This window comes from Setaria viridis, chromosome 1 (assembly GCF_005286985.2).
Source record: "Setaria viridis chromosome 1, Setaria_viridis_v4.0, whole genome shotgun sequence".
Classification (NCBI taxonomy): domain Eukaryota; kingdom Viridiplantae; phylum Streptophyta; class Magnoliopsida; order Poales; family Poaceae; genus Setaria; species Setaria viridis.
The window spans coordinates 41,324,262-41,347,456 of NC_048263.2; the positions used below are offsets into that span (position 1 = coordinate 41,324,262).

At 48.3% G+C, this 23,195-nt stretch overlaps 6 protein-coding genes across 11 annotated transcripts; 3 read left to right on the forward strand and 3 right to left on the reverse strand.

Moving 5' to 3' along the window:
- Positions 1 to 7: 7 nt before the first annotated feature.
- On the reverse strand, positions 8 to 6,281 carry LOC117841696 (uncharacterized). Of its 2 annotated transcripts, XM_072290667.1 has the most exons (8): positions 6,235 to 6,281; positions 6,050 to 6,143; positions 5,885 to 5,952; positions 1,702 to 1,974; positions 1,420 to 1,623; positions 749 to 832; positions 525 to 647; positions 8 to 454 (listed from the first exon to the last, which is right to left on the reverse strand). In XM_072290667.1, the coding sequence occupies exons 4-8, from the start codon at positions 1,942 to 1,944 to the stop codon at positions 317 to 319; spliced, it is 792 nt and encodes a 263-aa protein (XP_072146768.1). In that variant the 5' UTR covers positions 1,945 to 1,974; positions 5,885 to 5,952; positions 6,050 to 6,143; positions 6,235 to 6,281; the 3' UTR covers positions 8 to 316. The 2 variants fall into 2 exon arrangements, with proteins under 2 accessions (XP_072146768.1, XP_072146767.1); XM_072290666.1 differs by lacking the exons at positions 5,885 to 5,952; positions 6,050 to 6,143; positions 6,235 to 6,281 and adding an exon at positions 2,092 to 2,209.
- On the forward strand, positions 2,489 to 6,238 carry LOC117841692 (sucrose synthase 6). Of its 3 annotated transcripts, XM_072290649.1 has the most exons (12): positions 2,489 to 2,874; positions 2,966 to 3,593; positions 3,683 to 3,859; positions 3,963 to 4,079; positions 4,162 to 4,328; positions 4,430 to 4,654; positions 4,740 to 5,061; positions 5,159 to 5,403; positions 5,492 to 5,630; positions 5,735 to 5,827; positions 5,907 to 5,926; positions 6,033 to 6,223. In XM_072290649.1, the coding sequence occupies exons 1-12, from the start codon at positions 2,489 to 2,491 to the stop codon at positions 6,091 to 6,093; spliced, it is 2,580 nt and encodes an 859-aa protein (XP_072146750.1). In that variant the 3' UTR covers positions 6,094 to 6,223. The 3 variants fall into 3 exon arrangements, with proteins under 3 accessions (XP_072146750.1, XP_034578056.1, XP_034578058.1); XM_034722165.2 differs by having other exon boundaries at positions 5,735 to 5,926; positions 6,033 to 6,238; XM_034722167.2 differs by having other exon boundaries at positions 2,741 to 2,874; positions 2,973 to 3,593; positions 5,735 to 5,926; positions 6,033 to 6,238.
- A 29-nt stretch (positions 6,282 to 6,310) lies between the features above and the next one.
- Positions 6,311 to 14,259, reverse strand: LOC117841691 (protein argonaute 1C). Of its 2 annotated transcripts, XR_004637336.2 has the most exons (24): positions 14,065 to 14,259; positions 13,326 to 13,914; positions 13,029 to 13,237; positions 12,783 to 12,932; positions 12,563 to 12,696; positions 12,299 to 12,408; positions 11,506 to 11,612; positions 11,279 to 11,417; positions 10,995 to 11,111; positions 10,782 to 10,889; positions 10,504 to 10,575; positions 9,662 to 9,784; positions 9,344 to 9,509; positions 9,116 to 9,237; positions 8,893 to 9,030; positions 8,633 to 8,775; positions 8,438 to 8,500; positions 8,290 to 8,353; positions 7,425 to 7,560; positions 7,239 to 7,312; positions 7,063 to 7,157; positions 6,961 to 6,992; positions 6,514 to 6,877; positions 6,311 to 6,427 (listed from the first exon to the last, which is right to left on the reverse strand). XR_004637336.2 is itself a non-coding variant. In XM_034722164.2 (23 exons), the coding sequence occupies exons 2-23, from the start codon at positions 13,884 to 13,886 to the stop codon at positions 6,669 to 6,671; spliced, it is 3,072 nt and encodes a 1,023-aa protein (XP_034578055.1). In that variant the 5' UTR covers positions 13,887 to 13,914; positions 14,065 to 14,259; the 3' UTR covers positions 6,490 to 6,668. The 2 variants fall into 2 exon arrangements, 1 of the variants encoding a protein (XP_034578055.1); XM_034722164.2 differs by lacking the exon at positions 6,311 to 6,427 and having other exon boundaries at positions 6,490 to 6,877.
- An 864-nt stretch (positions 14,260 to 15,123) lies between these two features.
- LOC117841697 (probable phospholipase A2 homolog 1) lies at positions 15,124 to 16,632 on the reverse strand. The gene is made up of 3 exons (XM_034722174.2): positions 16,411 to 16,632; positions 16,204 to 16,323; positions 15,124 to 15,778 (listed from the first exon to the last, which is right to left on the reverse strand). The coding sequence occupies exons 1-3, from the start codon at positions 16,535 to 16,537 to the stop codon at positions 15,600 to 15,602; spliced, it is 426 nt and encodes a 141-aa protein (XP_034578065.1). The 5' UTR covers positions 16,538 to 16,632; the 3' UTR covers positions 15,124 to 15,599.
- Positions 16,633 to 16,724: 92 nt separating this feature from the next.
- On the forward strand, positions 16,725 to 19,039 carry LOC117841693 (homoserine kinase). 2 transcript variants are annotated; one of them, XR_004637337.2, is made up of 3 exons: positions 16,725 to 17,980; positions 18,146 to 18,259; positions 18,703 to 19,039. XR_004637337.2 is itself a non-coding variant. In XM_034722170.2 (2 exons), exon 1 carries the CDS (start codon positions 16,817 to 16,819, stop codon positions 17,972 to 17,974), a length of 1,158 nt encoding a protein of 385 aa, XP_034578061.1. In that variant the 5' UTR covers positions 16,725 to 16,816; the 3' UTR covers positions 17,975 to 17,980; positions 18,703 to 19,039. The 2 variants fall into 2 exon arrangements, 1 of the variants encoding a protein (XP_034578061.1); XM_034722170.2 differs by lacking the exon at positions 18,146 to 18,259.
- A 142-nt stretch (positions 19,040 to 19,181) lies between these two features.
- Positions 19,182 to 21,385, forward strand: LOC140220026 (calcium-dependent protein kinase 6-like). Its single transcript, XM_072290652.1, has one exon. The coding sequence runs from the start codon at positions 19,454 to 19,456 to the stop codon at positions 21,128 to 21,130; it is 1,677 nt and encodes a 558-aa protein (XP_072146753.1). The 5' UTR covers positions 19,182 to 19,453; the 3' UTR covers positions 21,131 to 21,385.
- Positions 21,386 to 23,195: the final 1,810 nt, after the last annotated feature.

Here is a 23,195-nt window from a genome sequence, read left to right on the forward strand (position 1 = left end):
CAAGCCATCAGCAACCCCATGGGATGGGACCTTTTCATTTCCTTCAGACCCATCACAACACAGCAGCAACATCTAGCCAATGGAATGGAAGCCAGTAGGATAGATAACTTTGTCCTGGCCTAAGACATTACATCTAACCAAACATGAAACGAAAAAAAAAATCAGGCTGCGTGCCTTAGGTTCTAGTTCTACCCACAACGAGCACAAGTTAGTGGGACCAGATCAGAATCAGATCATCAGCAAGCAGCACACTGCAACACTCGCGTTGCGCGGGTTAATTCGGAAATGCTCAGAATGGTTGCTCCGTTTCTCGCATTCATTTCTTGTGCGCCCTGTAGTCCGGGGAGTTGTGCGGCAGCGGCGACAGAGGATGCCTTGATGAATCTGCACCACCGAAATCAAGTGCCCGACCAGCTGGGCTGCCATCCCTCAAGCTAGACGACTTGCGCTTATTCTGCAGCAAAATCATTCATGACATCATCCCACTACACTTTCGCTTCATCTTACAAAGTATATCAATTTACCTTGGTGGATGTGCTGGCAGATTTCTTTCTCTCGGACCGGCGTTGTCGCTCTTTCTCCAACAAACCCAGCAGCCTTTTGTTCTCTTCGTCGAGAACCCTGTTGTCCTCACTCAGCGTGATGACCTTCAATGAGAACAAACAAGAAACCAATTGATTACTTGTCACCAACAGCAAGCCATCAGGTAAAAACAAGAATCTCAAGGACACGAGTGCTTTTGATATACCTCCGCCTCTGCTGTATCAAGATTCATTTTCAGAGCCTCCTTATCCCTCTCTAGTTCTTGCACTCGAGCCGTCAATGCTGCCAACTGTGTGATTCATGATGACATTAACCGGGTTAAAGTGAGGAAATGTATATTGCTACTGGCGCAAGCAATCTAGGAAATAAAAGAAACTGTCCAATCAAGGAAATAAAAGAAACCGTCCAGCGATTGGTGTTTTGTGTTCCCCATTTACAATGACATGTACAGTACAGACATTGAAAGAATTGCATCGCACACGCGAGCAACAACCTAGTATTACACAAACTTAATGTCACTTGGCACAAACTTCTGAAGGTTGCCATATGGGATTACTCATTTACAATGACATGTATAGTGTATGCTTGAAGGAACTCCATTGCATTGCATCTAGGATGTAAAAAGTCCTTTACACTAGGACGCGCTTCATGTGAACGCAAAATGACAGCTTTGAACATGAGTACTTAAGAATTACTAGGACATCCCTGTTTGTAAACCCAAAACCCCGGGGAAAATTGGATTTGTAATGTAAACTCACCCAGCAATCAATTATCCACATAAAGCAAGACTTGCAGGTCCATTTTGAATAAGCTACTAAAACATGATGATTCATGAGTAGTACTAACTAGTTGTAGTAGTTTGGGGAGGTTACTGACATCTGCGTTTTGGTTGAGGCGTGCGCGCAGGTCGTTGTTCTCCCTGGCGAGGTCGTCGCAGGACTCCATAGCGCGCTCGAGGTCTCGCTCGTAGAGATCGCACTCCTTGGCGCACTTGGCGTTGAGTTCGGCATATGCGGCGGCCATAGCCTCCTTGTCCTCGACGCAGCGGCGGAGGCCGGCGGCGTTCATGGCGGCCTCAGCCTGGGGAAGGAATCAGGAATGGATGGATCAACCGAGAGCCAAGGGAGGGAGGGATCAATCTCTTCTGTACACGCGTACCTTGAGGAGGTCGATGCGGCGGTGGGCTGCGCGGAGGTCCTCCTCGAGCGAGAAGACGTGGTCCTGGAGGCGGTGGCGCTGGTCCTCGGAGGCGAGGAGCTTGAGGCGGAGGGAGCGGTCGGAGACGGGGAGGCCCAGGGAGCTGTGGATGGAGTCGCGCACGTACTCCTCCGCACCGCCGGGGAGAGGCGGAACCCTACTAGCATCCTCCATCTGCGGCGGCGGAGCAGTGGATCCCACCATCGCTCGCGATGCGATTGATCCGCCTCTGCCCTAGAGGAGGAGGAGGAGGAGGAGGAGGAAGGATGGGGATTTTTGAATTGAATGGAAACGAATCGAAACGAATCGAGATGATGGGTGGGGTTGGGGGCAGGCAGAGGAGGAGATAACCGTTGTGGTTGCGGCTCCCAGTTCCCTACTCTTCTAGTTGGGCTGGGCCTCCGTTCGTTTCTTCTGCTATGTATGGCCCAAATACCACGCAGGGCCCAATGACAGAATAAACCTTTCCTTGCTACCACGGATGGAATGGAATAAATTAATACTTCACTTTTCCTTGGTAGAAATAGAATAGAATATGCAAGCATTTTGCAGGTAAAGGTAAAGGCAATGCCTTGCCTGCAGGCCAGTCCCATGCCGATGTTTGCTTCAATTCTTAGCTTGTCACCCTCAATCATCCACCAATGCGATGCTTGCTGCCTTAATTTGATTATCCATTCCGATATATCCTCTATAAATTACCTGCTGCAGGTGCGGGCATCGATCCATCGACTGCTGCAGGTTGAAGACGATGGACGGGTTGATGAGGAGGTCGGACAGCATCGCCGACATGATGCCGGAGGCGCTGCGGCAGAGCCGGTACCACATGAAGCGCTGCTTCCAGAGGTACGTCGCCGGCGGCAGCAGGCTCATGAAGAAGACGCAGCTGCTGGAGGAGCTGCACCGGTCGGCCGAAGACGGCAGGATCCACAAGGACAGGCTCGCCGAGGGCTTCCTCGGCTACGTCATCTCCTCCACGCACGAGGCCGTGGTGCTCCCGCCCTTGGTGAACTTCGCCGTCAGGACCAACCCTGGCATCTGGGAGTACATCAAGGTCCACTCAGCCGACCTCACCGTCCACCAGATCACGCCCTCCCAGTACCTCAAGTGCAAGGAGATGCTATACGATCACCAATGGTACTTACTATTGTTTTAGTAGTAATAATGTTTTTCAGAACTCAACTTATGAATATGAATCAGTCATCAAACTTAACTTTAACAAGGGCAGGGCGCAGGACGACAACTCCCTGGAGGTGGACTTTGGTGCCCTGGACGACCTCTCCACGCCTCGCCTCACGCTGCCTTCCTCCATCGGCAACGGGATGCACTTCGTCTCCAGGTTCATGTCTTCCAAGCTCGCCGGCACCACCATGAGCATGAAGCCGCTGCTCGACTACCTGCTAGCGCTCACCCACCGGGGCCACGACCTCATGGTCAATGCCACCCTCAACACCGTCAGCAAGCTTCAGACGGCGCTGCTCCACGCCGACGTCTTCCTCGCCGGCCTGCACGGCGACACGCCGTACCAAAAGTTCGAGCACAAGTTTCAGGAGTGGGGGCTGGAGAGAGGATGGGGCCACACCGCCGAGGCGTGCAGAGAGACCATCAGCTGCCTCTCCGAGGTGCTCCAGGCACCGGACCCTACCAACATGGACAGCTTCTTCAGCAGGGTGCCGTCGCTCTTCAGCATCGTCATCTTCTCCATCCATGGATACTTCGGCCAGGAGAAGGTCCTGGGGTTGCCGGACACCGGCGGCCAGGTCGTCTACATCCTGGACCAAGTCAGGGCGCTCGAAGACGAGCTGCTCCAAAGAATCAATCAGCAGGGCCTCCATTTCACGCCGAGGATTCTTGTGGTACCTAAACCTCATTAATCAGCCTTCTTCCTCAAACAACAAACATATTATTTTTCCCAGCTTAATTAATTCAAGACTTCTTGTTCCAGCTAACAAGGCTCATACCGGAAGCCAAGGGCACAAAGTGCAACGTCGAGCTTGAACCCATCCATAACACAAGGCACTCCACCATCCTCCGTGTGCCATTCAAGACTGAAGACGGCCAAGATCTGCCCCACTGGGTCTCCCGCTTCGACATTTATCCTTACCTAGAGAGATACGCCGAGGTTTGCACTCCTCACCAGAGATGCACCACATTGAAACTAGTTAATCAAGCAATGGTATCACATTGACAACTCTTCTACCTTATTTGCACGCGATCAACTTCAGGATTCTTGTGCCAAGATCCTCGAGACGTTGCAGGGAAAACCAGACTTGGTCATCGGCAACTACACGGATGGCAACTTAGTAGCATCCCTTGTGTCAAGGAAACTAGGAGTCACCCAGGTGAATAATGGCCCATTATATTGCAATGCAAAACCACCACCTTCTAGCACCAACCACATTTGACAATCTTGTCCATCAACAGGGGACGATCGCACATGCTCTGGAGAAAACAAAGTATGAGGACTCGGATGTCAAGTGGAGAGAAATGGACCGCAAGTATCATTTCTCCTGCCAGTTTACTGCCGATATGATTGCCATGAACACCAGCGACTTCATCATCGCTAGCACCTACCAAGAAATAGCCGGAAGGTCGGTTTGCTTGCTTGCATTGCTAACCTAATTAAATTCCTATCACCTTGTGACTTGCCTGGCAATGTCGCGCAACTCTCATCAAGAGAATTTTGCAACAGCAAAGGGAAGCCTGGCCAGTATGAGAGCCACTACGCGTTCACAATGCCAGGGCTCTGCCGCTTTGCTACAGGCATCAATGTCTTTGATCCCAAGTTCAATATTGCTGCCCCTGGTGCCGATCAGTCTGTTTATTTCCCATTCACACTAAAGCAGAAGCGCCTCACAGACTTGCACCCGCAGATTGAGGAGCTAGTCTACAGCAAAGAGGACAATGACGAGCACATGTAAGTACACACATCCAGGCTTGCTTTCTTTTGGTTTTTGGCAAAATCTTGCTGATGAATCCCAACCATGATATGATGCAACCAGAGGCTACTTGGAAGACAGGAGCAAGCCGGTCATATTTTCAATGGCAAGGCTCGACAAGGTGAAGAACATCACTGGGCTGGTTGAATGGTATGGTCAGAACAAGAGGCTCAGGGACCTTGTCAACCTTGTAGTCGTGGGAGGCCTCCTGGACCCCTCACAGTCTAAGGACAGGGAGGAGATTGAGGAGATAAACAAGATGCACAGTTTGATCAACAAGTACCAGCTGAAGGGGCAGATCCGCTGGATAAGAGCCCAGACAGACCGTGTGCGCAATGGGGAACTTTACCGTTGCATAGCAGATACCAAAGGAGCCTTTGTTCAGGTATATATGACCAGCTCAGGTTGATGACATATATAGCCTGGGGAGATGCTATTAAAAATTCAGCGCTAACCTGGACATCTAATGCTATGCCTTTCAGCCTGCGTTCTATGAAGCATTCGGACTAACTGTCATCGAGGCAATGAACTGTGGGCTGCCAACCTTTGCAACAAATCAGGGAGGCCCCGCGGAGATCATCGTCGATGAGGTTTCGGGTTTCCATATCAATCCACTTGATGGCAAAAAGGCAAGCAACAAGATTGCTGACTTCTTTCAGAAATGCAAGGAAGATCCCATGTACTGGAACAAAATATCCACTGCTGGGCTGCAGCGCATCTATGAATGGTAAAAGTGCTCTCGTGTCTCCAGTAGTCATCCACTGATGGTTGAGAAAACCAATCATATGTGATGCGTGTATTGTCTTTGATTGTAGCTACACATGGCAGATCTATGCAACCAAAGTTCTGAACATGGGGTCAATGTACGGCTTCTGGAGGACTATGGACAAAGAAGAGAGGCAGGCCAAACAGCGCTACCTACAGATGTTCTACAACCTTCAGTTTCGGAAGCTGGTGAGTTGAGGACCCATACTGGCAGGAGTACAATTCTCATTCTGTTTTGAAGGAAACTACAGTACCTTGAGAATATAATCTTTCTAACCTATTGATGTTTTCAGGCAAAGACTGTGCCGAAAGTGGGCGAACGACCTGAGCAACCTACGGCAGCCACAGTGCCTGATAGATTGGTATCAAGGCCAAAAGAAAGGCAAGTGTGTCCACTCTTAAGAAATTTACTGAAGAGCAGGGAAGCTGCTGAACTGACTGACCGATGGTTTGTTGTGCAGAAAGACGCAGATAAGGATCCAGAGGTGAGCTTATCATGCTGCAGCTGCAGCTGCACAACACAAGGATTTGATAGATTCGTAAGAAATCCATGATGAGTGAATATAAATACATGGTATCTGACATGTGCAGGATTGCGAGCAGCTTACTTGGACCAGTGCTCCCGGCCTCCCATCTCTCCGATGCTGCTTGACGTGCCAAAAACCAGATGTGCACCTGAGTGATCATGTGTTTTTCTCGTACCTGTTATTGATTGGGAAAGATGTAAATGAAAATAACTACATAAATAAAAGCATGGCTGTCCATGATGATTGTGAAAGTAATACGTACTGACCAGAGTTGCATTTTGCCTGAAAAACATGAATCACCACCAACTTGACATACGAACAGGAACCAGCATAGCCAGCTAATTGCCTATTCAGATCGAGCCACCAAATGTAGTGTTCGGACTGATGCTGAAAAGTCACAGGATACATTTCGTTTCTTTAAGAGCTGCCATTGGCTCCCAAGGGGCTTAAAGCACCTGCCTGCACAACTCCGGATAACCATACTAAGATACCATTTGCTTTACACCGCAGACAGATGGAAATACTCAAACAACCAAGGGTATTACCATTACAAGAGACAATAGCACGAGTGCATACATATCCTAGCATATGGAGCATGAGGAAGAAACCCTAGACCAGCATAGCAAACGGTAACAGTACAGCACGCAAAGTAGCAACTGCCAGATTATTACTCTTCCCATATTTACAAGTGAGGCTAGCCTCAGCAGTAGAACATGACCCTTTTTACGTTATCCTTCAGAGCTGGAAGTGGCCTAACAGCTGCACCACCAGGGGGCCGAGCGCTGCGGGATGTTGGCTGCTGTCCACGGCCTGCAGGACCACTTGCCACAGAACCACTGTCAGAGGTCTCTGGTTCCATGTAGAAACGAGCTCGGAAGGCAGCCAGGTGAGCATAATACGCCGGTGGAACTGCAAATGCAAAAGATGGTTTCAGCCATGAAGCAAGCCAATGGTGGAACTGCCAAAAACAATACCTGGAAGAGATAGCTTACCGATTGATACAGAGCGTGTGCACCTTGCATAACTGCACATATGATGCAAGTTAGAAAAATAATATTTAGAAGGGAAATTTTACCAGAGAAAGACACACTCACGTGTAACAGAGGTTGTTGGTAAGAGTCTGCAACTCATCAGCAGAGAAGTTGTTCTCATCCCACAAGACATGATAATGAGCTGGACGGCTAGTGCCCTATACATCGCGTATGTGATGACTTGTGCGTTAGAATGACATTATATGACAAACCAGATGCAACCAAACCATGGTGTGTACCTTAATGCCAGCATGGCTGCACAAGTAGAAGTCAAACTCAGTAGGATGGCAGATCTTCGAATCTACAACCGTACCTTTCAAAATGTGCATCATGGCAGAAGCGTTAATTTAGATAATAAGTGGCAGTAACGAATATTAGTATTAGCAGAGTAAAACGACGAGGTACAAGGTAATGTCAAAATTTACCTGGGAGTATGTTTCCACTCCTGTCAATTGAATTTTGATCATTGTGGTTGTGAGCAAATAATCTGGTATGATGGCGCTTCTGAACCACAACAAAAGTCACCTTCGGTTGGTAGTTCGCTTCCAGGGAGGCACATGCCTGAGTGACACGGTGATGAGGGACATCACATGAATGGTGCATGAACATTCAAGAGTCAAAACACGAACTGTATTTTGATATCCAGAGTTACGAGACAAATCTAATTTTGTTACTAAGAATAAGGAGTCAATTTGAGTTTTACCTCTAAGCTACGCTACCTTATCAAAGAGAATCATTATGTCATTGCATATGTAATTGTAATGCTAGAAGGTGCTCAGATGTCCTAGAAATGGTGTTTTAGGTGTCAATGAGTTATGTATGAGTTGTTTCATAATTGTCATATATGAGTTGTTATCTAGTTGTCATATTAGTTGTAGGTGACTTGTCTAAGGCTTTTGAACCTATAAATAGAGGCAAGCCTCAAGTTTGTAAGATGGTTTTTGATGTACGCACTATAGTTATCAATAGAACATGTTGTTCTACCCTTAGATCTTTGTACCCTAAGGGCTTTGTATTAAGCTCTTGCTATCCATGGATGTGAATTTGACCTTTTGGTCTATCTTCGTCTCTAGAATGATATCTCAGCATGTTGAAGTGGTTCCTTCAACACTTTGTGCTGTTTCTACCTATCAGCACCTTGGAGAGGTTCCTCCAATACTTGTGCTGTATCTATCTATTTGTAGCAGCAACGTGGAGCTGTTCCTCCACAACAGTGTGCTGCATCACACGGAGATCATATTTAATGGTAGCATCCACATATGCACATGCCTAATCTGTTCGTATACTTACCTTTCGGATTGCATGGAGCTCATACAGCAGAACTTGATAAAATTGTCCTTCACTAACACCATCCCTGATGAGGAAAAAAGAAGATTAAGCTGTGTAGAGAAAGCAGAAAGTAAAAGCACAAGCACTGGTGTTCAATTTGAGAGCAGACCTGTAAAATATTATTCGCTGGGGCTTCTCCCCAGTTGATTTTTTGAAGGATATAAGTAGATCCCTGTAATTTTGTGATGTAAAATTATTTTCCATTGAAGAAAGAAAATTTGAAAAATGCATATTAGACCTTGTCATTCAACCACTCCATGTTCCTTTCTTATGAAAAGAAAAGGTGAAATAATAAGCAGCGCACCTTATCATTCCCCCGCTAACTGTCCCTCTCTGTGGGTCTTGCCAGACCTTATATAAATCCTCTATCAATTCTTGACGATGAGCTTGAGCAGACACTAATCCAGCATACTTTGTCACCTCTGGCCAATCTTGGGAGGCCACAACCTACAACATAGAGTTGTTGGTTAACAAATTAAATAAGAACTTTTCTCAAACCAAAAGTCAAGACAAGAACAGGTAATTAAGCATTAAAGCTGAAGAGTGGGTTGCCACTCTACTTACAGCAGCAATTGAGGGACTGCTGTCCTCTCCAGGATGAGGATGAGTCACGTCAGCACCAAATATGATTGTAGGTCTGTCAGTTACCAGAGGAATCCGCCTTGAGACTGCATCTACCAGTACGGTGTTCCTGCCCCCAACCTTTGCCAAATTACATGATGTCAACTTGAGTGACACAAAAGAAATACAAAGTGCAAAGAAAACACAAAAGTGGAGGGTACTTAACCTTGACATTTATCTTCAGAGCAAGATTTGCAAGAATTTGTTTGTTCATTTTGAACACCTGCTTTGTACAACAGCACTGTGAAACTATCCCAAGATCTATTTCACATACACGCTTCAAATCACCTAGCATCAGGCAAGGAGACAAGCAATGATGGCAAAGACCTCACATGAACAGCAATAATAATGAGAATCCACAAACAAGAAGCTAGGAGGACTGCAGTCCATGTACCATAAAGTGAGCCGTTATTGTCAGGTAGTATTCCGATAAGTAAATCAAGTTCCCTGCGTTGGGGTCCAAGAACATTCATGGCATCATGGTACCTAGCTTTCAGAGCTCGCTCCACTTGATCAGGACGTGCATATAGAGGTGGAAGAACAGGCTCCCGAGAAAAGTCCTATTATGATTACGCATGTGATGTTACTGTTGTAAACGAGAGGATGAAGTACAAATCCTAATGTTCATGTTGATGCATTTATATAAGGATCTTGAGGTGCCTCCTTAATGTCAATATGGAAGTTTTGCAGGAGATGTGTCAAGAATACTTGCCATTCCTGACGCTTGGCACATCAGTGCAAGTTCATGACAGAACCCACGAACAACACTCTCTTGCACATTGCGGGCGAAATTGACACATATCCAGCTTCTGACTTTACCACCATTTACCATTTTCTGGATAGGGGAAAGTAAAAGGAACAGTAAGTATTCATGCACAATAAACAAATGCCTGCATCTTTTTTTATTAATATGAAACATAAAAGCCAGTGATTGAAATCGGTCTAGAACTGGATCGTGCTGATTGCTAAACACAACTATATGGCTTCAAGCTGCAACTTGACAATCTGTAGCATTATTTTTTATTGTAGATCTGAGAGACATACTGTGCGCTTACATAGGGTGGTTTTCTGACTTGCATCTTTCGTAAGCCAAGATGGGACATGTTTTACAAATCATTACTTCTATAAAAAGCACATTGGTGGTGGTGGTGGGTGGTTCCACACAAGGATCTTCTGTGGTCTGTGCAGTGGCAGAGGACGGATAAAAACTGAGGTGTGGCAGCACTATCGATGATCTTCAAACAATCAAACTTGCTATTTGTAGTGTGGATGTCCACTGCGCAGGCCACTTGCCCCCTCCTGCTGCCAAGCTAGGATCCCCTCCTCCTACCTTCCTCTACCATTCAGATACTCAGTGCTCAATGCACATCCATGAGGCAATATAGCACTAGAACAATAACGGCAACTGGCCAGAGTTAGTTCAGTAACAATGAAATTGATAATAGCATATTGTCTCCCCTCCTCTACTTCCCCTCCTACTTTACGGAGGGCATCAGGCCAATAATAGTAGGATAAGTAAAATTTGTAAGAACTAAAGACCATTCATGCAGTTACCTTGTTCATCATATTCCACTGACCAACTCTAGGCAAGCAATCCTTCTCTCGACCAGTCTCATTGTACTTAAGCTGCATTAAATGAAAAAACAGGAAAAGGCTTGTTAATGAAGCCATATGTTTACAAAGTAAGCATGTTTATAGGTCCAACTTTATGGTACTCTATGTCCAGTGTTCAAGAGAGGATATTCCATTGGCTTACAACACTTTTGTTGCTGAGAACATGACTAAGGGTGAAGCAGAAAAGGTCAGAACAGACAGCAATGGGGTCAACCTACCCGTGGAGCTGGTAAAATCCGTGCCTCTACTGATGCCAGACGATCGCTAATCTTAATGCCAAACTCTTGCGCATAATCATCCTTCTCATAGGCGTTATGTTTAACCATCTGTACACCCAAGTAAGATAAAGCTCTAAAATTAAAAAAAAATCTGAACTTGCAAAGGCGAAAGTAGAAAGCCATATGAAACCATAGAAACAATATGATACATGCCCGAATTATATCACGTTCACGATCACGTGGGTGCTGGCATGTCTCCTCCAAAAGAGCCCTTATCTGATTTTGGTTTAATCTCTTGGAGTACCTCTGTCCCTCCACTATTTTGCAGACCTGAATAAAGTCAAAGTCTACAGTTTTTAGAACTTTCTTGAAAGAATCCAAACAAAAATAATTGCAAAATTTGTTAAAAAAAGAGTTAAACATGGATATTTGGAAATGGAGTCGTGTTTCAGCAATTCATAACAAGGAAGAAAGGATATCAATGTTCAGAATTCTACCTCCATGGGCAAGTAATTTGGACGCTGTTGATTGCCAACTTGAAGGCAAGGAAGGTAGGTGTGTTGGATGGCAAAGCCATATGTCTCTTGAAAGTATTGTACAACTGACTTCATTGTACCCCCTTCATCAACAGGAAAACTGTGGCACAAAGAACACTGGTTTTTTTACAGGAAAGTTCAAGTAGCACTGTAAATGCCTTTTAAAACGAAATGAGAAACTTGCATACGTTAACTCTCGAGTCGCCTGAGTAGTTAATCCAGATATCCGATACTTTCTCCGCATGTTGCCACGATGAGTAACTTCCACCTTAACTCCTCTCAAGGCCTTCTTGATCTAGGGTGTGAACAAAACATGAATTTACGTTTTTTCTTAATCCATGAAAATCGCAGCCATATACTTTTTTTTGGAAGAAGTTTTTTCTTTTATTTTTGGATTGGTTGTGTGGGGGGTATAAAATGCATTTGCCAAGACAACATCCTGATCTAGTGATCTAGCAATTCAAATATGCAGCTAAACAGTTTATGACAGATTAACAGTGTAGTTCAAGCAATGTAAGCCATAAGTATAGTAACGGAGACCTATAATTTTTTTTCCCACAAGACATGTTGATGTCATATGTGACAGAAAATTGTAAAAATCACATAATCTTTGATCTACTGACAACCTTAAGGAGTCCTATTTTTGGAACATACCCACAATTCTGGGTATGCAACCTAAAATATCATTAACGACTCTTAGAATAAAAGATCTGAAATGATATACTACATGAAAACCTCAAGAAACAGCAAAAAAAACCCGAAGGTTTATTTTCTCCAGGACATAACGCAACTTCCATTGCACCCAAAAAAGAAACGTGTAGATTACATTTGAGCACTGGTTTATTCTATATCCAAACAATTTAGATTAGATCATCAGGAATTATACATTTTTATCTTCAAAGCAATACACAATATTTCATTTGAACACAGGTTCTTCCTATGAGATGAAACGTCAGTAAAAGGTTGGTTCCGTGAGAACACCTTCACACGTTCTGCGTCTGCAAGGGGCCTAGAGTGAATGTCAGAATTCAGCAGTTGTGCAACAAATTCAATTACAGGTAATGGCTCAATGAAAGCCGTTGCTGACATATCTGAAAAAGCACAGAAAGTAAAATCAAAATTCAGGAGATATGCATGTTCAATATGGATAGTAAATCATCGGTTAAGGAGTAAGACCATGCAGTAATAAGGACAGACAGGAAACATGCACAAATTTGCTACCAAGGGGATGGGGGATCATATTACCGATATTCAGTGACAAGCCCATCTGGGTAGGCCTGATGCTCTGATAAAATCCCCGCCAGCTTTCTAATCCATCGCCAAGGGGCTGCCTTCGGCCCAAGACAGGCGAAAAGAACGACCGGCCAAATGGTGCATATCTGTGGGGAAACAAATTGAGAAATATCAGGCTTCTCTTGTTTGTTCATTGCTGCTAATTACAATGGCACTAGAGATTCATTGCTACCTTGCAGAAGGCAGCTCCCGCAGCACAATATCAAGAACTTGCAATGCCTCTTGAGGAGCTTCTGCATGCCTCCCAGCTAAAAACATCTCGAGACGGTGGAGGTCGGCTCGTGCAGCAAATTTAATGACTACCTTAAAACTCCTACGTCGCCTAAATCAAAAGAAAGCGAATAGTTCAGGAAACATAACCATGAACATGTAAAACAGGGGAGAATGTCTTGATGAGGAAAAATTATGAACAGCAGACCTCTCGGAACCAGAGCCATCATCATCATCAAGTAAAGTGATATGAAATTCCTGGGAAGTAAACGGCAACGCGCCGGCTGTGTACAGGCTCTTCCTACCATCATAGGCTGGAAGGCGCCCACCCAAATGAGATTGCCTGTGGAGATTCACCAACTCCTTGATTATGGCTCGACTAAGGATTCGTGACGTGACTTCTGGTGTGATTGAGACCTGCCCAAAACAAATCAGATTGTGACACGAAATTCCTTAAGATAACACAAGAATATGCAGGCTGCAAATTGGAGATATCCGCACGCACATCATACTGATGAAGATCCCTGTCTGGCAGTTGCGCAAAGAAATGATTGGCCTTAACCAAACACCTGGTGCCAACGCTACCTTTTCCTGGGCGCAAAGGAAACCTGACCGACTTGCTTGATGAAGGAATCGCAGGCGCAATCTCACTGCCTGCACTAGCCTCGGCGAGCTTGTGCTCCTCAATCTGTGGTTGTGATTGTGAAGGACCTGCGTGCCGTGGTGAGGCTTGAGCAAGCTCGTGAGGAGCTTCCATTGCTTGGCGCAGCTCGGGAGCTAAAGGGCTCGATGATCCGGTGGCTGACGGGCCAGCCCCCTGCCCAGGCCTAGCAGCACGTGGGTACTGTTGCGGCAGCGGCCGTGTTCCACCACGAGCATGTCCCCTGCCCGGATGCTCTCCCCTCGGCGGCGGCGGCTGCTGCTGGGCCTCGTCAGCACGAGCTGAACGCCCTCCACCGCGCCCCTGATTCCCACCACGACCGCCTCCTCTTCCAGCAGGCTGCGGATGCGGGGGCTGTGAGCCCTCGCCAACACCAGGATGCTGCCTTCCCCTCCTCGACCCCATGGCCAAGGTTTGGGGTCCAAACTTTGGGCTGCAGGAGATAGGAGAGAGACTCAGTAAGCGCAGAACGCATCGATGCGCAGAACCCCAAACACAATGCAAGTGCTTCGACGCCCTAGGTCAGGTGTCGTAAATGAAGAAGAAAATCGGAAATGGAGGAGGAAGCGGATCGATCGATTACCTTGAGGAGCAGGGGGGAGGGGATTGCGGTGAATCGAATCGAATCCAATCCAATCGGCAACAGGGAAGCGAGCACGAGGAAAGGGGGATGGCAGTTGCTGTTGCAGACCAGGGACGAACCCGAGGTGAGAGACGAGACGAACAGTTTTGTTTGGATGCCACCACCGCCCACGGGTGCCTGCGTGGGCTGGGCCTGGCGCCCTTCCCTCCCAGGCAGCCTCGTGTTTGGCGGGTGGCTCACCGGAACGTGGTAAAAAATGAGGTGTCCAAAGTTACGGAAGCAGCAGCAATAGCTGGTTAGAGCTACAGTCTCTCAATAATCTTATCCTAATTTATATTGGAAGAGTTACAATTCTTCCTTTATTAAGAAGAGTTAAGATGAATTATTGAGTTGTCTCAATAATTATTGAGAAAAGAGAAAATTAAAAGGAGACTGCAGGTTATTGGCCACACTAGAGCACAGCCTGGAGGCTTCGTCAGCATTTCCAAGGACTAGCAGTACACCGTATGCATGGCCAAAGGCTGCCCGGCAGGGACGGGAGCCCCCAAAGGCTGGCACTTTGGCCCGGTCTGGCGTCAATGCGTCACGGGCCATCGCCAACTCTCCTCTCGCACATTCCTGAAGCGGTTTGGTTTTGCTTATTTTTACCACGTGTCACATCGAATGTTTAGATACTAATTAAGAATATTAAACGTAAACTATTTACAAAATCCATTACACAGATGGAGGCTAAACGGCAAGACAAATCTATTAAGCCTAATTAATCCATCATTAGCAAATGTTTAATGTAGCAACACATTGTCAAATCATGGACTAATTAGGTTTAATAAATTCATCTCACCGTTTAGCCTCCACTTATGTAATGGGTTTTGTAAATAATCTACATTTAATACTTCTAATTAGTATCTAAACATTCGATGTGACAGGTGCTAAAAATAAGCAAGAGTAACCAATCCAGACCGAAGCAGGAAAGTGTTGACGTTAAAGTAGAAAGATCCGTCAACTGAATTAATAAGACCATATGTAATAGATCATTGATTGTAATCACTGGCAACTGAATTAAGCACAGTAGCTCACCTCAGCTTTGAGGCAAAGCCATCATTTATTTACACCTCCAATTAATAAGACCATGTGTATCATCACCAATTCACCATGGCCATAAACTCCCTCTACAATTTACAAGTTAAGCACAGTAATAGTGCAGAGTAACAACAATGTAACTCCTGTTTTCCTACTCGAGCTGTTGACCAGCTAGCATCAACAATATTTCTTTCTCCAATATATAGTCAGCTGTTGAAACATACTACCTACATGTTTCCTGCTTGGGAATCCAAAATATTCAAGCGGCTAAACAAAGCAAAGAACAATTAGGCAGACCAAATGAAACAATAAGCTATGCGTTCCTCCAATGAAACAATAAGCTACGACACATCAAGTAGTAGTAAATTCTAATCTTCAATCAAGACGTCAAGTGATATGTGTATTTCAGTGAGAATCAAGATGCAACCTGCCCTGAGGGCGAAGCTGCACGAATGCTAGAGTTCAAGCTTGTGGCTGCCCAACTGGCTGAGCATGATGGCCATGTCCATTCCTTGAGTCATTGTTGCCATAGCCATCTCATACGGGCATTTCGCAGAGAAGCCAACCTTGCCCGCCTTTTTCACTTTCCTCATGCAGTTTTTGAACTTCTCATGGCATTTCACGCTCATCAGACCTAGCATAGAATATGCCAAAGCAAGAACCAGGTTTTATCAGCTCAGAAACCACACCACTGTGAACAAAAAAGCAATTGTTTTTGTTAAGCACATTTTCATTTGCTTACTATCCATCAGGCCGACTGCATACATGTAATGTTCATTTGAGGTTGATGGAATATATGAGGCCTCTGATTCGATGTATATTCATTTGGTCATTAATGAGACCCATGTCCAGATACATTAACCAATTGCTTTCCATATGAACTCTGCTGGGAGGCACGAGTTCAATCCAATGACGCGAATGTAATCTAATTATTAATCCCTTGCTACGACATCGACATTTGCAGGCTGGAAGATGGATGGATCTGCCGGGTTATTGATCTAATCTAATTGAATGAAACGAAACAGGGAAGCAGACAAGCAGTAAGGGAAGGAAATTGACCTTTCTTGTCGACGCAGTGGTCGTGGTCGCGGCAGCAGGCGTCGAGGTCGTCGCAGGGCTCCTCCCCGTCGCAGCCACTCCAGCCCACGCCGCAGTACTTGCCGTAGCGGATCCCCACGGCTGCGGCAGCAAAGGGAAACAGGAACCGGATCAGATTACCACCCACCCCGCAACGGAATCGATGTCGATCAGGGGGCCAGCACGCACAGTCGCAATTGAGAGCCGCGCACGAGCGGCTGCACGGAGGCGGTTGCGGCTTTGAGGAAGCGGAGGCGAGGATGGCGGCGGCGGCGAGGAGGACGGCGAGGAGGAGTGGGCGTCGCGGTTTCGACATGGCTGGAGTTGGATCGCCGCCACTCCTTGTCTGCGCTGCGCGTGTGGAAGAAGGGGATTGGGATGGGCTGGCTTGTTGGGCCGTCGAATCAGGAGGAGCCGAGAGCCAGGCTAAGTGGAGAGACATGCGGGCCCCACCTGTCATAAATTTCAAGATTTGGGCCTCAATTCGCTCTGCTGCGCAACAACCCCACCACTAAACCCAAAGGCCGGCCGTTTTCTCGTCTCGGCTGGCTCCTCCTCACCCCGCATCGCCGCAGCACCCCCACCCCACCAAACCATGGCGGCGGCGGCGGCGGCGACCTCCACGCCCTCCTCCTTCCCCTCCACCCGCAGGGAAAGGGCCAGGGCCAGGGCCAGTTCCTGGGCCCTCCGCCCTTCCCTCGTCTCTCCCCGCTCCCGAGCTCTCAGGGTCAACGCCGCCGCCCAGGACCCCGCCCCGGCCTTCCAGTCCGTCACGGCATTCGCGCCAGCCACCGTCGCCAACCTCGGCCCGGGCTTCGACTTCCTCGGATGCGCCGTCGCCGACGCCTCCCTCTCCCTCGGCGACACCGTCATCGCCACCCTCGACCCTACCCTGCCCCCCGGCACCGTCTCCATCGCCTCCGTCACCTCCCCGTCCCGCCCCCACCTCGCCGCCCGCCTCTCCAAGGACCCGCTCCGCAACTGCGCCGGGGTCGCCGCCATCGCCGCGCTCCGCGCCCTCGGCGTCCGCTCCCACGCCGTCTCCATCCACCTCACTAAGGGCCTGCCCCTCGGCTCCGGCCTCGGCTCCTCCGCGGCCTCCGCCGCAGCCGCCGCCAAGGCCGTCGACGCCCTCTTCGGCTCGCGCCTCTCCCGCGACGACCTCGTCCTCGCCGGCCTCGAGTCCGAGAAGGCCGTCAGCGGCTTCCACGCCGACAACATCGCGCCCGCCATCCTCGGAGGCTTCGTCCTCGTCCGCAGCTACGACCCCTTCCACCTCGTCCCGCTTGCCTCCCCGCCCGCCCTCCGCCTCCACTTCGTCCTCGTCACCCCCGACTTCGAGGCGCCCACCAGCAAGATGCGCGCCGCCCTGCCCAAGGACGTGCTCGTCCAACACCACGTCCGCAACTCCAGCCAGGCCGCCGCGCTCGTCGCCGCCGTCCTGCAAGGGGACGCCGGCCTCATCGGCTCCGCCATGTCCTCCGACGCCATCGTCGAGCCCACCAGGGCGCCCCTCATACCTGGCATGGCCGCCGTCAAGGCCGCGGCGCTGCAAGCAGGGGCGCTGGGATGCACCATCAGCGGCGCGGGGCCCACCGCGGTGGCCGTCATCGACGGCGAGGACAAGGGGGAGGAGGTTGCGCGCAGGATGGTCGACGCCTTCTGGAGCGCAGGCAACCTCAAGGCAACAGCAACCGTCGCTCAGCTCGATAGGCTCGGCGCCAGGGTCATCTCCACAGCTGCTCTCCACTAGCAAAAGGTTTGTGTATCTGTTATTGTTCTGTTATCACTGATCACTAGGGCGAGGTGATTGTGTGCAGAGGGATCCGACGCAATGTGCTAGATAGGTGTTGCTAACTATGAGAACTCGATTAATTGTACTACCATGTTTCGGTTCTGAAACCTCGTTTTATCCTAACAATAGACAATAGGTTCTCTGCTCCATAGTACAGTGTTTCATGTGAAATTTGGAGTGAAAATTCCCGAAGACTGACTAGCCAGCACACAAGTCCTTGCTTCAGCGGAACTATCAGGATGTGTAAGTTTTGTTGACATCCAGCATCTACCATTCCCTGTCAATGTGGTGGAAATGTCTCAATCTTTTTTTAGAAAAAAAGAAACACTAGCTGTTCCATGGAAGATAGCTCGAAAGTCATAATTCCAGAATGTGTGAAACTTTAAAACTTGTTGACATTAGGGCCACTCTAGTTGACATTTGGTGGTTCTGTTGGCTGTGGATTTCCTTGTTTGTTGTTGAAACGGAATGGTTAGCAAAATAGAATTGGGGTTCATTCTAGTGCGTTAATGATTGATCATCATTTTGCGCATTTGTTCATCTGCGGTCAGGTAACTATGCTAGTCCCGTTGTTATCATGTGAAAACCAGAAAGAATTATTTCTAAAGCATAATATCAGGTGTTTTTTTAATGGGTCTATTACTGAGTTATAAGCTCAGCCATGTTTGCTTGTTTTGTGGTTACAGATGCTGGAGGCCGTTGTAATTCAATCTGGGATGCCCGTTAACCCAAGGAAAGATTGTGCTGCTGCACCTGTTTGTAGGCTTGGTGCCTTTTTTGTTCTTGCATAACTAAGTACTTTAGGTGGTCTTGTTGTGGGTTCTGGGATAGCGGCCATTTGATTGGATTGGATTGGCTTGCAATAAGTTAGTGTTGGCGACATCGCCTGCCTGTGGATTGTAATCGGTGGGTTGATGATCCATTGCCGTGCGATGAATAAAAGAAAAGCTCCAATCCAACCGGCTGGCGATTAGAGCCTGTACGGCGATGTGCTACTCCAATAAAGTTGGTGTTTGTTTGTTATTCTGCCCAATTTTAACATCTTTTTTATTAATATAATATAGGTGCTCTAAAAAAGTAAAATGGGAGTATAATTGTAACGGTGGTCGTAGCAGGCGGCACGTAGGGGCATACTGTTGCAAGCGGCAAGACGGACGGGACATGCAATTGCCATGTTAACAATAGGGGGCCCGTCGCGTCGTGCATGCCACGACCCGACCCGACCCGACTCCATGGATTTCGGCCGCCTCCTCCTTCCTCGCTCCTTCCATCATCCCCAACTGGTCGGAGTGCATGCGAGAGCCATCCCCGAGCTTTTCTCCCCACCGAGAGACGGCCCCATCCATCCATCCATCGCCGCCGATCATCGTCGTCGCCGTCGCTCCCCGGCCCCCTCCGGCCAACCAATTGAAGAGAATGATGATGACAATGTGATGCATGGGCAACTCGTGCCGCGGCTCCTTCACGCCCACCTACACATCCACGACGGCCGACGAGTACAAGCGCGGCAGCTCCCGGTCCTTTGTCACGTCGTCGTCGGCCACCTCCCTCCTCTCGGCGGCGAGCAGCAGCAGCGCCGCAGCAGGTAGCCGTGCGGTCGGCAGCATGCGCGGCGGTCACCAGCAGCAGCTGTCGTCCCCCACGGCCGTGCTGGGGCACGCCACGCCGCCGCTGCGCGAGCTCTACGCCGTGGGGCGCAAGCTCGGGCAGGGCCAGTTCGGCACCACCTACCTGTGCACGGAGCTCGCCACCGGCACCGCGCTGGCCTGCAAGTCCATCGCCAAGCGCAAGCTGCTCACCCCTGAGGACGTCGACGACGTCCGCCGCGAGATCCATATCATGCACCACCTCGCCGGCCACGCCAGCGTCGTCACCATCAAGGGCGCCTACGAGGACCCGCTCTACGTCCACATCGTCATGGAGCTCTGCGAGGGTGGCGAGCTCTTCGACCGCATCGTCGACCGCGGCTACTTCTCCGAGCGCAAGGCCGCCGAGATCGCGCGCGTCATCGTCGGCGTCGTCGAGGCCTGCCACTCCCTCGGGGTCATGCACCGGGACCTCAAGCCCGAGAACTTCCTGCTGCTCAAGAACAACGACGGCAAGGACGGCGACGGCGACGAGGCGGAGCTCAAGGCCATCGACTTCGGCCTCTCCGTCTTCTTTAAGCCGGGGCAGGTCTTCACCGACGTCGTGGGCTCCCCCTACTACGTCGCCCCCGAGGTGCTCTGCAAGCACTACGGCCCCGAGGCCGACGTGTGGACGGCGGGGGTCATCATCTACATCCTCCTCAGCGGGGTGCCGCCCTTCTGGGCCGAGACGCAGCAGGGCATCTTCGACGCCGTCCTCCGGGGTACCATCGACTTCGACTCCGAGCCATGGCCCACCATCTCCGACAGCGCCAAAGACCTCATCCGCCGCATGCTGCGCTCGCCCCCCGCCGAACGCCTCACCGCGCACCAGGTCCTCTGCCACCCGTGGATCTGCGAGAACGGCGTCGCCCCGGACAGGCCCCTCGACCCCGCCGTCCTCTCCAGGCTCAAGCACTTCTCCGCCATGAACCGCCTCAAGAAGATGGCGCTCCGGGTCATCGCCCAGAGCCTCTCCGACGAGGAGCTCGCGGGGCTCAAGGAGATGTTCAAGGCCATGGACACAGACGCCAGCGGCGCCATCACCTTCGACGAGCTCAAGGAGGGCCTGCGCCGCCACGGCTCCAACCTGCGCGAGAGCGAGGTCCGGGACCTCATGGACGCCGCCGACGTCGACCGCAGCGGCACCATCGACTACGACGAGTTCATCGCCGCCACCGTCCACATGAGCAAGCTCGACCGCGAGGAGCACCTGCTCGCCGCGTTCGCCTACTTCGACAAGGACGGCAGCGGTTACATCACCGTCGACGAGCTCGAGCAGGCCTGCAGGGACCACAACATGGCCGACGTCGGCATCGACGACATCATCAGGGAGGTCGACCAGGACAACGACGGCCGCATCGACTACGGCGAGTTCGTCGCAATGATGAAGAAGGGCATCATCGGGCACGGCAGGCTCACAATGAGGCACAACTCCGACGGCAGCGTCCTGCACGGCGCCTGCACAACCATGGATCCATGTCTTTAATTCCATTTGCACGGGGAATAAATTAATTAAACATCCAGCACAGGTATTTCTTTTTTTTTCTTTTGCTGCAAAGCTTTTATATACACACCTATATATATGTAAAGGTTTATTTTTGAATGTAAAGGTCATTCATACTATTATTGTACATTGTAATCAAATTCGATTCATTTGCCAGTATCAGATGCCAAGTAAACTTGTACACCTACACTGATGGTAAATTCAATTAGATGGGAATTGGAGAAGTCATTTTGTGAATGTTTAAGCTTCTTCAATTTCAATAAGCTGCTGTCTATATTTTGCACCGATCTGTTTAGTATAAGGCCGTTGATGGAGAACGATAGATCTGCAGTGGACCATGCATGGAGCTGCCTCCCTAATTTGTTTTTTTTTTTCAATGAAAAAAAAGATGCTTCCGATGGATGCTTCCTGATGGAGCGGATCTGAACATCACGAGTGCAAACTAGATCCGTCATGCTTAGCATTTGCATGCATGTTTGATGTTCCTGTTTCATTATATATAGTCCATCTGCAGAAAGAAAGAAATGCGTACTCTACTTCAACTGATCCACATAGTAAATTAGAATTAGAGTAGATAACATGAGCACTTCGTCCATGCCGTTTAAAGAAGGAAAAAGTTCAAATTACTCCCTCCAAGTGTACCGAAATTACAGATAACCTCCGAAACTATGCTTTGTTTCAATTTACATCATAAACTATGCTATTTGGTTCGACTTACCCCATAATGCAATTTGTCATTTTTTTTCTCCTTACACAAATTAGATTTTAATTTGAAAATTTGTTGGGTGGTAGTGGACATCATAGCGTATATTAAAAAATTATTTTATGAATTTTTCATCATTAGTTTTTATATAATTTTGTATCTCAAGAATAAATTTTATTATTAAATATCGGACCCTATCAAAATAATGATAAAAAATTCATGATATATTTTTTAACATTTCTTATGATGTCTGTTATCATCTTGCAAAATTTGAACTTAAAACTTCGCTTGCGCATGAAGAAAAAAAAGACAAATTGTGTTAAGGGTAAATTGAACCAAATAGAATAGTTTAAGGGTAAAATAAACCAAGAAATACTTTAGGGGTTATTCAGACTTTGGTTATACTTGAGGGGAGTAATTTGGACTTTTTCCATTTAAAGAAAGAAATACTCTGTTATTAGTTGTTGTTATTATATTGTAAATAATGTAATTTTGTAGAGTATTATTTGGAGGCCAACATTGCATTGCAATGGAGATTCTGGGTGTCCCCTGAAATGATGATACAGGCATATGACTGCCGGGCCAGGCCAGCCTTGGAGTCAAGTCAAAGATCCATCGGGGATTTGGCATTGGCCGATCACTTCCACCTGGCATGCAGAGACCGAGTGTGTGTGTGTGTGTGCAACATGATGAGAAGGATCCTAGAACATACTGACTGAGTGAGCACGTGATGTGATGTCAACATTCGCAACAAGTTCCTTTCAGTGTAGTATAGTAGTTGTGTGCTATATGATGTTTCTCCATGCTTCCTTTGACAAGGCGTTTGCCCAAGAGCGGATCTAGAGGTGTTTGTCGAGGTCATCTGATCCCGATGATTTTCCTAATTTCAGTGGAAGATCACTGTTATCAGCCATTAATGATCCACATCCGGCATCCGTAATTTTCTCACCTGGCTCCACCCCCTCGCACCCCCTTCTCTACAGGGCAGCTTTGGAGTAAAGCTCATCCAAATGAATAAAAAGAGAATGGCTTCATCCAAGAAGCCCCAGAAAACCTCAAGCGACTTCCACAAGAGGGCATGAGCCATGAGGGGGAAGAAAGAAAGAAAGAAAGAAATGGCTTCCAAAGTATGTAGTGCCATTTTGGCAAACTCTTTTCAAAGGGCTATACCCACACAAAAAAAAAAAACAGAGAGAAGCTAAAGGCAAGGCAGGCCTTTTTCAAGAGGAGCCAAGCTTTGCCAGACAGGCACTAAGTGCGGTAAAATTATGGAAAAAATCGTCTCTACCTTCTTTTTTAATACAACGTGATTGATATTAAGTTTGCATTGGTTCCATATGCACA

What these genes read in the sequence shown, in the direction of transcription:
- LOC140220026 (XM_072290652.1), top strand. Translation starts at nt 19,454, where the DNA reads ATGGGCAACTCGTGCCGCGGCTCCTTCACGCCCACCTACACATCCACG.
- LOC117841692 (XM_034722165.2), top strand. Translation starts at nt 2,489, where the DNA reads ATGGACGGGTTGATGAGGAGGTCGGACAGCATCGCCGACATGATGCCG. An exon ending in ATGCTATACGATCACCAATG is followed by an intron (nt 2,875 to 2,965) that starts GTACTTACTATT and finishes TAACAAGGGCAG; the next exon opens with GGCGCAGGACGACAACTCCC. An exon ending in ACCTAGAGAGATACGCCGAG is followed by an intron (nt 3,860 to 3,962) that starts GTTTGCACTCCT and finishes GATCAACTTCAG; the next exon opens with GATTCTTGTGCCAAGATCCT.
- LOC117841693 (XM_034722170.2), top strand. Translation starts at nt 16,817, where the DNA reads ATGGCGGCGGCGGCGGCGGCGACCTCCACGCCCTCCTCCTTCCCCTCC.
- LOC117841696 (XM_072290667.1), bottom strand. Translation starts at nt 1,944, where the DNA reads ATGGTGGGATCCACTGCTCCGCCGCCGCAGATGGAGGATGCTAGTAGG. An exon ending in GCCGCATCGACCTCCTCAAG is followed by an intron (nt 1,624 to 1,701) that starts GTACGCGTGTAC and finishes TTCCTTCCCCAG; the next exon opens with GCTGAGGCCGCCATGAACGC. An exon ending in TTGATACAGCAGAGGCGGAG is followed by an intron (nt 648 to 748) that starts GTATATCAAAAG and finishes TTCTCATTGAAG; the next exon opens with GTCATCACGCTGAGTGAGGA.
- LOC117841697 (XM_034722174.2), bottom strand. Translation starts at nt 16,537, where the DNA reads ATGTCGAAACCGCGACGCCCACTCCTCCTCGCCGTCCTCCTCGCCGCC. An exon ending in CGCGGCTCTCAATTGCGACT is followed by an intron (nt 16,324 to 16,410) that starts GTGCGTGCTGGC and finishes TTGCTGCCGCAG; the next exon opens with CCGTGGGGATCCGCTACGGC. An exon ending in CCACTGCGTCGACAAGAAAG is followed by an intron (nt 15,779 to 16,203) that starts GTCAATTTCCTT and finishes ATTCTATGCTAG; the next exon opens with GTCTGATGAGCGTGAAATGC.
- LOC117841691 (XM_034722164.2), bottom strand. Translation starts at nt 13,886, where the DNA reads ATGGGGTCGAGGAGGGGAAGGCAGCATCCTGGTGTTGGCGAGGGCTCA. An exon ending in GGGATCTTCATCAGTATGAT is followed by an intron (nt 13,238 to 13,325) that starts GTGCGTGCGGAT and finishes TGTTTTGGGCAG; the next exon opens with GTCTCAATCACACCAGAAGT. An exon ending in CGGGAGCTGCCTTCTGCAAG is followed by an intron (nt 12,697 to 12,782) that starts GTAGCAATGAAT and finishes GTTTCCCCACAG; the next exon opens with ATATGCACCATTTGGCCGGT.